At 45.8% G+C, this 13,118-nt stretch overlaps 1 protein-coding gene across 1 annotated transcript in view; it reads left to right on the top strand.

The window, feature by feature from the left end:
- Positions 1 to 711: 711 nt before the first annotated feature.
- Positions 712 to 13,118, top strand: part of ARHGAP40 (Rho GTPase activating protein 40) — a 51,627-nt gene continuing 39,220 nt past the window's right edge. Inside the window, exon 1 of the mRNA XM_054467830.1 lies at positions 712 to 975. Coding sequence (XP_054323805.1) covers positions 713 to 975 — 263 coding nt within the window. The 5' untranslated portion in view covers position 712. The remainder of the gene's footprint in view (positions 976 to 13,118) is intronic.

Below are 13,118 nucleotides of genomic sequence, written 5' to 3' on the forward strand. Positions count from 1 at the left end.
CAGCCTCTGCTCTCCTCTCAGCTGAGTCCACACGCTCCTGCTCTTCTCTTTCAGACACTCTGGTCGCTTCTCCCAGGGCCCCTACAGAGCTCCATAAAGATTTGCTAAGTGAATGAATGAGTTCTCATTTTACAGATGAGGGGGTTAAATTCCCCAGGTTTTCCCCCTTCCCCAGCCTTTCCCCAGCTAGTTCCTCCTCCTTTACATCCCAGCCAAAAGACCAATCCCGGAAGGCTCTCCGGACGCCCCCTCACTTTGCCACTCCCATTTCCTGCTCCCTTCCTATCCTCCCGCCCCCGTGCCCAGGTCCTGCTCTCTTTACACCCTGACATCTACCTGCTTGCTTGTTTCCTGTCTCCTGGCAAACGTCACCATCCCCATTTCACAGAGGAGGAAACCACGGCTCAGAGAAGCCTCAGAGGGAATAGCCCAGCCAGATAAAAACCCCTGGGTCGTGAGCACTTTCTTCCACTCATAGTAGCCAGGTGCTTTATTCATGTGGTTTTACTCTGAAATCGGGATGGCTGTAGGTAATAATAGTGGCCATGCAAATCATATTTCATGACAGTTTTTGAAAGGCACCGTTTCCACCTTGCAGTTCCAGTGCAGGCGGGCGGGACTCAGGGGTGTGTGTGTGCACGCCAGTGACTGCCTGTAGATGGCCCCGGCCAAGCCAGCCCCGCCCCAGGAGGAGGCTGGACATTCGTCCTGCATGAGGGTGTCTGGGAACTGGGTGCGCCACGGAGGCCCTACCTCACTCCTCCCTTTCACATTGCCGATCGAGTCAGCCCCACGGCGGCAGCACCACGACGGACCGGGATCCTTGAGGTGCCAGCCCATGGCCGAGGCTGCTCTCCTCCCCGCCGCCCAGATGGAGAGGCTGGCCCCAGGGCCCCTAGCCTCACTGTGTCCTCGGATCCCGCGGGCCCGCATTGCCAGGCGCTGCGCCCAGCGCTGGGCCGACCTGGGCTGCAGGTACAGGGGTCACGGGAGCGGGAGGGAAGTTGGCCCTACTACGCGCCAGGGGCATGTGCGGTCTGTCTTCACAACATCCCTGTGAGGCAAGAATCTTCCTCCATCATACAGATGAGGAAACAGAGGCTCGGAGCGCCCGGTCACCTGACTGTCAAGTGGTGGAGATGGCTTTTAGCCCTGGTCCATGGGACTCAAAACCCAGACCCTTCCTGGGACACAGCATTGCCCTGGGTTCAGGCTACTGGCCTCCTACAGGGGTCGCTGATTTTCAGATTCTTAGAGACCATGAGTGACGCCAGTATGTGCCATTTCCTCTTCCTCTGGATGTAGAGAGTCTTAGGGGGCCCAGGGGCTCAAGATTCAGGAGTCTCTGGGTCAAGATTCTGGGTCAGTGTGGCCGTGTGGTCACCTCGGCTGAGAACTGGTCACCCCTTATTCCTGCTCAGCCTGCCACTGACAACCAGACTAGAATTTTCAAATGGTCATTTCCCCCACTCTGATTACATCATATTACAATTTGATTATTATAGAAAGTCAAACATTACAGGAATACATATGTTCATTCTTGAAAACTTACTGCTCTTAAAGTTTTGACATATACCTTGGGAGAACTTTTTGACATATATAAACCTAAACTTGTATAGTTTTACACAAATAGGCTCTTGTGTTACATGTGCTTGTAAGGTTTTCCCCCGCAACTCCTCAATTAATGTTATGGACATCTTTACATGTCAGTAACATAAAGATCCAATTCATTCACTTTAGTGGCCTGCCAGGATCCAACTTTATGGATATCTTTGGTTAATTTGAATCAGTTCCTGGCTAACAGACATTTAGGTTGGTTCCAATTTTTAACGATTCTAAGCAATACAGCAATGAACATCTCTGGGGACTTGCATGGGTAAAATTCACGTCCTAGACTTGTAGTTGCAAGTTTAAAAGGAATGTTAGAATCTTAATAGACCCTGCCCTCCAAAAGTGTTCTAGCTTGGAACACACCTGCAGCAGGAGACCCCCATTGCCCCATTCATTTGCCACCCAAGGACCTGAAGACTAGACGTGGTCTGTACTCAGAAAGCAGATTCAGGGAGTAGGTGATCCTGATCGTAGGACAACTGAGTCCTAGAATTCCCTTAAGGGAACAACTTCTAGGCTCAGGAAAGGGAGGGGAAGCTTAGTGAGACCATTTCATTGATACAGCATGTTCACTGAGCTCCTATGTGCGTGGGGCTCTGCCCCATCCCAGGCAAAAATTACTCAAGATAGGATTTTAATGAGAATCAATTTTAGAAGCCAAAGACAAGTTTGTTTATCTATCTATCTGTCTGTCTGTCTATCTATCTATTCTATATCTAATCTATCTATCCATCTATCTATTCTATATCTAATCTATCTATCCATCTATCTATTCATCTATCTATGTTTCCTATTGCTGCTATAACAAATCACATAAGCTTATCTATCATCTCTCTCTCTGTCTCTCTCATTTATATTAGTTTTCTATTGCTGCTATAACAAATCACATAAATTTAGTAGCTTAAAAAGACACAAATGTGTTATCTGACAGTTCTGAATGCTGGAAATCCCCAAATCAAGGGGTCTGTAGGGGTGCATTCTGTCTGGAGGCTCTAGGAATCTGTTTCCTTGCCTTTTCCAGCTTCTGCCGCTGCCCACATTCCTTGGCTGATGGTCCTCTTCCGTCTTCAAAGGCAGCTCTGTAACACCTTCACATCTCTCTCTGACTCTGACCTCCATAGTCATCCCCATGTCTCCTTCTCTGACTCTCCTGCCTCCCTCTTTAATTGATAAGGATCCTTGTGATGACATTGGGCCCACTGGCTAATCCAGGATCATCCCCCCATCTCAGGATCCTTAGCTTAATCACATCTGCAGAGTCCCTTTGCCTGATAACATATATTCACAAATACTGAGGATTAGGATTTGGACATCTTGGGGAGCTGTTATTCAGCTGATCACACCATCTATCCAACCATCCGTCGTCCGTCCATCCATCTATCTACCTATCTACCTACCTATTATGGCTATTCCCCTGACTCCACCACCACCCTCCCTTAATCTCCTGGTTCCTTGTGATCTTTGAGGCAATTAATACTGAATTCACTGTAAGAGCTCCTGACCCACTGAATGTGCTTAATAGCTACTGGTTGAATGAACAGATGAATAATACTTAAGAGAGTTTAAAATTTGAACCATTCATTCTCTTTATTACTGAAAACAAAACAACAAAAGCAACATTTTTACTTCCAGAACAGTGGTGTTTTTTTTTTTTTTTGAGATGGAGTCTCACTGTGTTGCCAAGGCTGGAGTAAAATGGCACGATCTCGGCTCACTGCAACCTCCGCCTCCCGGGTTCAAGTGATTCTCCTGCCTCAGTCTCTTGAGTAGCTAGGATTACAGGCATGCGCCACCACGCCTGGCTAATTTTTGTATTTTCAGTAGAGACGGGGTTTCACCATGTTGGTCAGGCTGGTCTCGAACTCCTGACCTCATGATCCACCTGCCTTGGCCTCCCAAAGTGCTGGGATTACAAGCGTGAGCCAATGCGCCCAGCCCAGAACAGTGGTTTTTAAACCAGGGTTCTGCAAACATTTTATTTGAATTTAATTTTTATTATATCTTTCAAGTATTAAACATCTAGTAAAAATACTACCTCCACTCAGGTATCCCAGATGTTTTTTGTCAACTAAAATTCTCTTGATTGTATGATCAGTAAATGCTTTAAATTAAACTTATAAAATCAGCTTATAATAATATCACCGTTACCTCTTTTGTTTATTGAGAAGACATTCCACTGCCAAAGAAAAAAAAAAAAGCAAAAACTACTTCCCTGGAACAGGGTTGGTCTGTTTGCTCTAGGCCAATGTTCTTGTGTATTGGCTCACAAGGTCACTAGGTCAGCTCCCCCAATCCGTTGAGTCTGTTCATCTCACCGGTCCCTTGCTTGTGGGTCATTTAGTTATTCAACAAATTCCAGCAGGACGGCAACCTTCAGGATGTAAGCCCGGATCTGTTCTGTTTACCCACGGCTCTTCAGCACTGGCACAGGACTGGCTTGTTGTAGGTGCTCATGAAATATTTGCCTGATGAATGAAATGCTCACTGCCTCTACATGAAGTCCTGTGATGGATATGAGGGTGTGGGCATGAATAAGATGCTCTCTCAGCCCTTAAGATGTCCACAGGCTGGTCCAGGAGGAAGACATAATGCTGGTCACTACCACATAATACACTAAATGCTAACCGGAAAGGCCTGAGCAGGGATGAATAGAGTCAATGTTGCCATCAAACAGAACGTCCCATAATGTGAAGGGGACACCGAATTCACTGTCTTCATCTTAAAACCATGCAATATTGGCCTTGGGAGGGGACTCAAAGACCCAGTTGGAGTGAGGTGACTCTGTTGGGATTCCCCTTATCCTTGCTCCCCATAGAAATATATTTTCTGTTAATTCACGATTGGTATAAAAATGCAAAAAAAAAGTAGCAAGTGAAATCCACCTGCCCCTCCCACCTCCAACCCACAAGAACAGCAATTGTGAGAAGTTAAGTGTACATCCTGTAGGATTTTGTGCTTCATAAATATTTACATACATGTATATGTAAAATGTATCTATGATCCAATCCATGCGCATAATTGTACTTACATACGTGAATTGGTTTATATTATGTATACTATTTTATAAAAGACATTTCCATCTTTATAATATCTTTTCTTGGAAAGACATAGAAATCAACATTATTCTTTTTTTTTCTTTTGGAGACAGAGTCTCGCTCTGTTGACCAGGCTGAGGCTGGAGTGCAGTGGTGGAATCACTGCAGCCTCAACCTCCCAGGCTCAAGTGATCCTGGGACAAAAGGCATGCGCCACCACGCCTAGCTATTTTTTTAATTTTTGTAGAGACAGGGTCTCCCTATGTTGCTCAGGCTGGTCTCAAACTCCTGGACTCAAGCAATCCTCCTGCCTCAGCCTCCCAAGTAGGTGGGACTACAGGCATGTGCCACCACACCTGCCCTTACATTATCCTCTTTAAAGACTGTGTGATGTTTCATTTTATGACTGGACAGTACTTTTGTTAACTAGCCTCCTGTTGATGGAATTTTAGGTTGCTTCTTTTTCTCTTTTGGTTGCTATTATAAACTATACTGCAATGTTCTTGGACATATATCTTTGTGTACTTATGATACATTTTCAGAATAGGAATCATTGAGTCCAAAGGTGTATACATTTAAAATTCTGAAACATATTCTGGGTGGTTTTCCAGGAAGGTTGTACCCAATTAGACTCACCAAGTGGGTGTGAGCTTGTTTCCTAATATACATAACATTCTTGACCAGATATTATTGTTCATTTTTAGTCTTGGCTAATTGGATTAGAAGAAACCTGTGTCTTGTTTTAATTTGCCCTTTTTATTATTATTAGTGAGGCTGAGCATCTTTTCACATGCTCAGTGTCTGGCAGAGTTCAAAGGCAGATCAGAGAGGCAGAAAGACCCATTTTGAGTCTAGTGCACCAGCCAGATTTCCTTAATCAATAATGGGTTGAAGGACTTGGCTGATTGCACACAGATAGCTTGTAGAATCAATCACCTTTACAAGGTTCACCTTCACTCATATTTTGCTCATGTGTAGCTCAAGTCTCTGCCACTGGGGTCAATGTCAACTGATCTCTCCAGACACAACCCCTTGTATGTGAACCCAACCACTGAATAAATCACCTACACATGGTTTAAATGTGTCAGGGGTAGAAGGACAGCCTGAATCTGAAAGCCCAGCTTCACCACTTACCAGCTGTGGACCTCTGGGGAAGTTACTTAACCTTTCTGAGCCTTGGTTCCTTTTCTGTAAAATGGTTGTGAACAGCAGTACTTGCTTCATAGACTTGTTGTGAGGATAAAATGACATTAATGCATGTGAGGGCTTAGTACAGTGCCCACCATGTAGAAATGGAACAATTTGTGTCAGATATCAGTGGTCAAAGGGCAAGTTCTTGGAGGTGACTCCAAATAGCACAGGCTTGTTTTCATGGGACAAGTATATTCAGGACTCCTGACTCCTTGTCATGGCAGAAAGATTTGCATTTGAGTCCTAAATCCTCCACTCATCATTGGGAAAGTTCCCTCATTTCTCTGGGCCTGATCCTTCATTTGTAGAATCAGTGCCATTCAGATAGTGGCTGCCATTCACACTCACACATCCTCCTGGTTCGAAACCCGGAACACTCACACATCCTCCTGGTTCGAAACCCGGAACGGCCACCTCAGATCCACAGCTCCGGGGACCAGGCTGCCACTGGGGGCTTCTGACCAGCTTCGCAGGAGAAAGTCCTTGCAAACCACTTTCCTCCAGGGCTCTCCAGCAGGAGGGGCCTCCCCAGATCCTGCTTACAAACCAGTGAAGGGCAGGTCCCTTCGGATGGAGCTTCCTATTTTCCCTCTTTTCTCACGACGAAGCAGAGGTGAAGGTATTAATTACACCAAGCAGTTAGGCTGCCGCCCTTCACAACCCTGGGGTCCTCACCCTGCCTGCAATGTGGAGGCCGCTTCTCCACCTCGCCTCCTGTCAGGCATCACCGACTCTACCCAAATTGTCCAGCAGATGCTCATCCAAGTGTGAGAATGTCTTTTCTCGACACTTGCCAGCACTGGGTGTCGGCAATCTTTTCTGTGTTTGCCAATCTGATAGAGTTCATCCTTGTTTTAATTTGCATTGCCCTGATCTTTTCGCATAGGGCATTTGCATTTTATCTCCTGTGACTTGTGGATTTCTATCTGCTGCTGACTTTCCCAGTAGATTTTTTGGGTATTTTTTTCTTGCTGCTTTCCAGGAACTCTTTATATATATATATATATATAGACTGAATAGTAACACTTTGTCATTTGTTGCAGATATTTCCCCTCAGTTGAGGAAAAAAGTCCTATGACATTTTTTATAGTGTCTTTTGTCATACAAATTTTTAAGTCTTGACGTAATCAACTCAGCTTTCTTCTGTTATGGCTTCTGGATTTTAATTTGCTTGGAGAGTTGTTCTCCACTACCATTTATTTCTTACTGACTTTGTTCTCATTAAACCCTAATACAGACTTCTATCCACCCAGGGAAAATTCCTTGGCACTTCCCAGCATAAAGACCTGCTCCCCTTCCTGGGAGATTTGCATATCTCATTTCCTTCCTGACATTCACTGACTGTTTCTTTAAAACTGAGTTTCAACACCACCTCCTCCAGGAAGCCTCTTCTCAGCCCACTCCCCCTTTTGTTCTCTCATTACTGCTCTGTCCCCTCGGGCTGTTTGCCCCATCTTAAGAGGACTGTCGGCTGCTGGCTGCTCCTTGGTCCGAAGGCAGCCTTGTGTTTTCATGTTTTTGGAGTACTTACTATGGGCTGAATGTTTTACAGGCCTTACTTTATTTCATCCTCACTGCCTTCTGTATACTATCCCACCATCACCCTGATTTTATAGGCTGCACATGAAGAGGACAGACCTAGGCCCAGACAGTGTGACTTCAGAGCCTTGGTCCTTAGCCATGTAGTCAATGTTTTCTGTTGGGTCAGTGACAAAGGGCCACAAATTTAGTGGCTGAAACAATACAAATGTATTATCTTAGAGTTCTGGAGGTCAGAAGTCCAAAATGGGTCTTGCTGGTCTAAAAATCAAGGTGTCGGCAGGACTGTGATCCTTTCTGGAGGCTCTCGGGGACAATCAATTTTCTAGCTTCAGGAAGCCACCTGCCTTCCTTAAGTTGTGGTCCACCTGCATCTGCAAAGCCAAGAGTGGCTGGCTGAGTCCTTCTCACGCTGCTATCTCTCTGGTTTTCACTCTTCTGCCTCCCTCTTCCCCATTTAAGGACCTTAGTGGTTTCACTGGGCCCGCTCAGGCAACCCAGAATAATCTCCCCAAAATCAGCTGATTAGCAACTGTAATTCCATCTGCAACCTTCATCCCACTTTTGCCATGTAACACACACATTTACAGATTCCACGGAGTAGTGGGTAGTGGGGGGGTTATTCTGCCTACCCGCAGCCACTCTTCCATATTGCTTTTCCAAACTTCAGTCCTCTGCCTCCACCCCCAGGAGTCATCCTGCCTCCCTCCAACCTGGTGCTTAGATCAGTGCCTTGGAGTCACCTGGAGGGCTTGTGCAAACCCAGATTGCTGCACCCCACCCCCAGAGTTTCTAATTCTGTAGTTCTGGGGCAAGGGCTGAAAATGTGCATTCCTAACAGGCTCCCAAGTGATGCTGATACTGAAGGTCTGGGGCCCACACTTTGAGAACCACTGGGTTAAATGTATTAATCCTTCAAATATTTATCAATATCTGCTCTGTTTTGGGAGCTGGGCTTCTATAATAATAAATAGAATGTCTCTGGTCTCAAAGAGATCCCAGTCTAAAGGAGAAAACAAACAGGCAATGACTATGGAGGGCGGTAAGTGCCAGGACATCAATGAGCCCAACGCTTGTAGGAGGGCTGCAGAGAAGGCTTTCTGGAGGAGGTGATGCCTGAGCTGAGTCCCAAAGTAGGCACTGAGCAGGCCAAGGATGGGAAGGAGAAGGGTGTTCCTGGCAATAGCTGCCAACTGGGCAAAACTCCAGGGCAAGAGGGAACCTGGTGCCTCTGAGAGATATACGTAGCTCACACTGGCTGGAGCAGAGAGCGGGGCAGAGGAGAGATGGGATTGCAGTTTGCTTTCAAGCCCTGAGCCCGGCTGCAACCCCAGGGCCCGGAGACCTGAAGGTGGGATGAGAATCTGGCTCTTAAGCCCTTGAGTGCACAATGGAAGAGTGAGCGATGAGGACCTCCCTGTGAAGATGCATGCAGCAAAGACAGGGATAATGAGGCCATGCCTCACCCCTAGGCCAGCCTAAGAGGAGGTGTAACCATGGCGACCAGCCTGATGCTCTTCCTGCTGGTCTTTTCTGAAGGCTTTAAAGACCAGATGTTCTTAGTCTGGGGCTCGAGGATGGACCTTCAAAGATCTGAGAGCCACTAAAATTATTTGCTAAATGTTACGCATCTCTGTGTGTGTGCAATTTTCCGGAGAAAGGATCCACAATTTTCATAAGATTTTAAAAAGCTCTCCCGCTGTGCCACCCCCCTACCTCAAACCAGCTAGGAAGATGTTATAGAACAGGAGCTGCAAACTCTGGTGCCTACAAGGGTTAAGTGGGACCCTTAGGGAGTCACGTGGCAGAGTGTAACATCTCAGGGCATGGTGAGGATTGTGGAACCGAGGTGTGAATGGGAAAACCAAGCTCTGTAATATATTTTAAGGTTTATTCTGAGCCAATGTAAGAGACCTTGGCCTGGGGAACACAGTCTCAAGAGGTCCTGAGAAGGTGTCTCCATGGCAGTTGGATTACAGTTTGGTTTTATGCATTTTAGGGGAAACAGGAGTTATAGGCAAAGACATAATGCAAAGCATAGAAGCTGTATAGTGGTTTGGCTGGAAAAAGCGGCATATCTTGAAGCCGGGGCTTACAGGTTATACGTGGATTCAGATTCTTTAATTTGCAATTGGTTAGAGGAGTGAAGCTTTGTCTAAAAATTTGGAGTCAGCAGAAAGGAATGTTTAAGAGGAGGAAGTCTGTTAACCAGTATACTGGGTCAGAGTTGCTCATAGGGGTGTGTGAGTTCACCTTTGTCTGGCATAGCCATAGGTCCTGTTTATAATTGGTTATCTTATTGTCACAAACAGTCCGTTTTGTCAGTTTTGTGATGTCTTTTCTTTTTCTTTTTTTTTTTTTTTGACAGAGTCTTGCTCTGTCACCCAGGCTGGAGTGCAGTGGCAAACTCTCAGCTCATTGAAACCTCCACCTCCGGGGTTTAAGCGATTCTCCTGCCTCAGCCTCCCAAGTAGCTGGGATTACAGGCACCTGCCACCATACCTGGATAATTTTTGTATTTTTAGTAGAGATGGGGTTTCACTATGTTGGCCAGGCTAGTCTTGAACTCCTGGTCTCAAGTGATCCACCTACCTCAGCCTCCCAAAGTGCTGGGATTACAGGCGTGAGCCACCACGCCTGGCCATTGTGATGTCTATTTTAACATTAATGCTGTTCAGATGCTGTGCCTAAACTACAAAACAGAGGAGTGTATAATGAGGTGTGTCCAACTTCCCAACCCATCATGGCTACGAATTCAGTTTTGCAGGTTTCCCTGCGATTCCCTTGGCCAAAAGAATGGGTCTGTTCAATTGGCTGGGGGGCTTAGGATTTTATTTTTGGTTTATGGAGGACACTAAGCCTATTTAAAACTATTTTTTTTTTTTTTTTTTTAGAGACAGGGTCTCACTCTTTTACCCAAGCTGGAGTGCAATAACACAATCATAGCTCACTGCAACCTCAAACTCCTGGGCTCAAGCAATCCTCCTGCCCATGCCTCCTGAACGGCTGGGACTCCAGTTATGCACCACCACACTTGGCTAATTTTTTTTTTCAGACGGAGTCTTGCTCTGTCACCCAGGCTGGAGTGCAGTGGCATCATCTTGGCTCACTGCAAGCTCCCGGGTTCATGCCATTCTCCTGCCTCAGCCTCCCAAGTAGCTGGGACTACAGGCGCCCACCACCACACCCAGCTAATTTTTTTTTGTATTTTTAGTAGAGATGGGGTTTCACCGTGTTAACCAGGATGGTCTCGATCTCCTGACCTCGTGATCCTCCCACCTCGGCCTCCCAAAGTGCTGGGATTACAGGCGCAAGCCACCGTGCCTGGCCACACCCGGCTAATTTTTGTAATTTTTTTTTGTAGGGATAGAGTCTTGCTGTGTTGCCCAGGCTGATTTCCAACTCCAGGGCTCAGATGATCCTCCTGCCTCGGCCTCCCAAAATGCTGGGATTACAGGCGTGAGCCACTGTGCCTGGTCTAAAACTTCTAATATGATCACATTAACAACATTAATACTTAATGTTATTTTAATAAAAACAACATTTTATTTAACCCAATATGTCCAGAATATTTTCACATGTAATCAATATAAAACATTAATGAGATATGTTATATTTTCAAATATGAAGTCTTCAAAATCCAGTGTGTATTTTTCATTTCCAGCAATCTCTGATAGGATGCTAAATTTTCATCAGAAATCCTAAATGTATATTTAGATTTCATAAAATATACAGCCAGAAAAGTAGATTTGTATACCCAAGTTGTTCTAAACATATTTGGGCCTTTTCCAGTGACTGAAACAAGTAGCTGGTTTTAAATTTAAATTAGTTAAAATTAAATAAAGTTGGCTGGGCACGGTGGCTCACACCTGTAATCCCAGCACTTTGGGAGGCTGAGAAGGGCAGATCACCTGAGGTTGAGAGCTTGAGACCAGCCTGGCTAACATGGAGAAACCCTGTCTGTACTAAAAATACAAAAATTAGCTTGGTGTGGTGGAAGGGGCCTATAATCCCAGCCAGGAGGCTGAGGCAGGAGAATCGCTTAAACCCAAGAGGCAGAGGTTTCTGTGAGCTGAGATTGCACCACTGCATTCCAACCTGGGCAAAACAGTGAGATTCTGTCTCAAAATGAAAGAAAAGAAAAGAAAAGAGAAGGAAGGAAGGAAGGAGTTAAAAATTCAGCTCCTCATTCATACTAAATACCATATTTCAAGGGCTCAGGTGGCTAGTGGCTACAATATTGGCCGGTACAAATCAAGATGACAATCTAAGTGACTCAGGAAGGGACATACAAGTGTCTATAACCTTGTTCGAAGGAAGGATCAGGGCAAGCCTACACAGTTTAAGGACTTTCGAAGCTTCTCTGGCAAGCACCACAGGGCTGTGCTGCTGGCTGGAAGCCCTTTTTAAGAGGCAGTCACCACTTGGCTTCAGCCAATTGTCACTTACAGACAGAGACCCAAGATTATCATCTCTACAGATTATTTTTTCCCAAGGGAAATTGGAACTAGAGTACTTAAAAATGTGAGACCTCCTCATTTTCAAATGATAGCAAGCTATTTAAAAGGTGTGAAAATCCAATGTGTGTGTTGGGGATGTGGTGGGGGGATGCAGTTTGCTATCTCAGATGGAGATTGGTAGATCCTGATCTTCTGTTGGGAATATTTGTCATCTCAGAGGTCATGGGCAGTACCTTAATCTCCCCCAGCCATCTAAAAAATGCAGGCCACCCCTCCCAGAAGTGCTATGTGAGAATTTTGATGCAATCCATCAGTTCCCACCCAACTCCTGAAACCTATGCAATTCTCTGAACCCCAGCAACATAATGATACTCCTGGCTTCCCAACCCTGGTTGCACAATGGAATCAACAATAGGTGCTCAGGTCCCATTCCCAGCAGTTTGGGTGTCATTGGTCTGGCTGGGGCGTTGCTTGGGCATAATGGCCTGGCAAAGCTCACTGGGGGATTCCAGCCCATGGGCAGGCTGGAGAAGCACCCTGCCCTGGAGAAGGTCTCTGGGCCAGGTCTCCACACCTAGGATGCAGCTTCTTGGGCCCAGCGTGGGTCCTCTGTTCTTCTGATTTGTGCCCAACTTGAACAGCTAAAGGGGGCACCCATAGCTGTGCCTTCCCTGTCTCCCAGCCCAGCCTCCCGTGTGATTCAGGAAGCTAAATTACATTAATTACATTTCAGAATGTTTTATTCTTGTTGTCTATAACACAAAATAGCCATGCTTGTGACATTCCTAACCTACAGATCAGCTCTAGCAGAAATGCTGTGTGAAAGAGATATGGCGAGCATCATTTAATAATTCAAAGAATGGTCACACTGTCCAGAATGAGCCAGTCTTCCTTGTCTTAATGGAAAAGTTGTAGCCATAGAGGGATTTTAGGAGCTCAGTTAAGATGATACTCAAAAATGTAAAGGTAAGATTTACCTTTTATAACATCTCATTCCCACCCATCCCAACCCTGTCCCCACAGGGGTTGCTTCATAGATGTGAGTGTTGCTGTGTCCTGATGTTCAGGTTGTGCACTGCGTAAGAGTGTTACACTCAGAGGGACACCATTTACGTCATCATCACGTACTAAGTTATGTGAGTTACATGGGTGGGCATGAAGAATCCAAACCTCCTGGCAAGTCCTGAGGCAACAGAGGAGAGACCCTCTTCATAGGCACACATGGCTATGTACACATTCATGAGTGACTGTGTACCCACAATTCCCTGGCATACCCATACAT

Source organism: Pongo pygmaeus, chromosome 21, assembly GCF_028885625.2.
Source record: "Pongo pygmaeus isolate AG05252 chromosome 21, NHGRI_mPonPyg2-v2.0_pri, whole genome shotgun sequence".
Classification (NCBI taxonomy): Eukaryota; Metazoa; Chordata; class Mammalia; order Primates; family Hominidae; genus Pongo; species Pongo pygmaeus.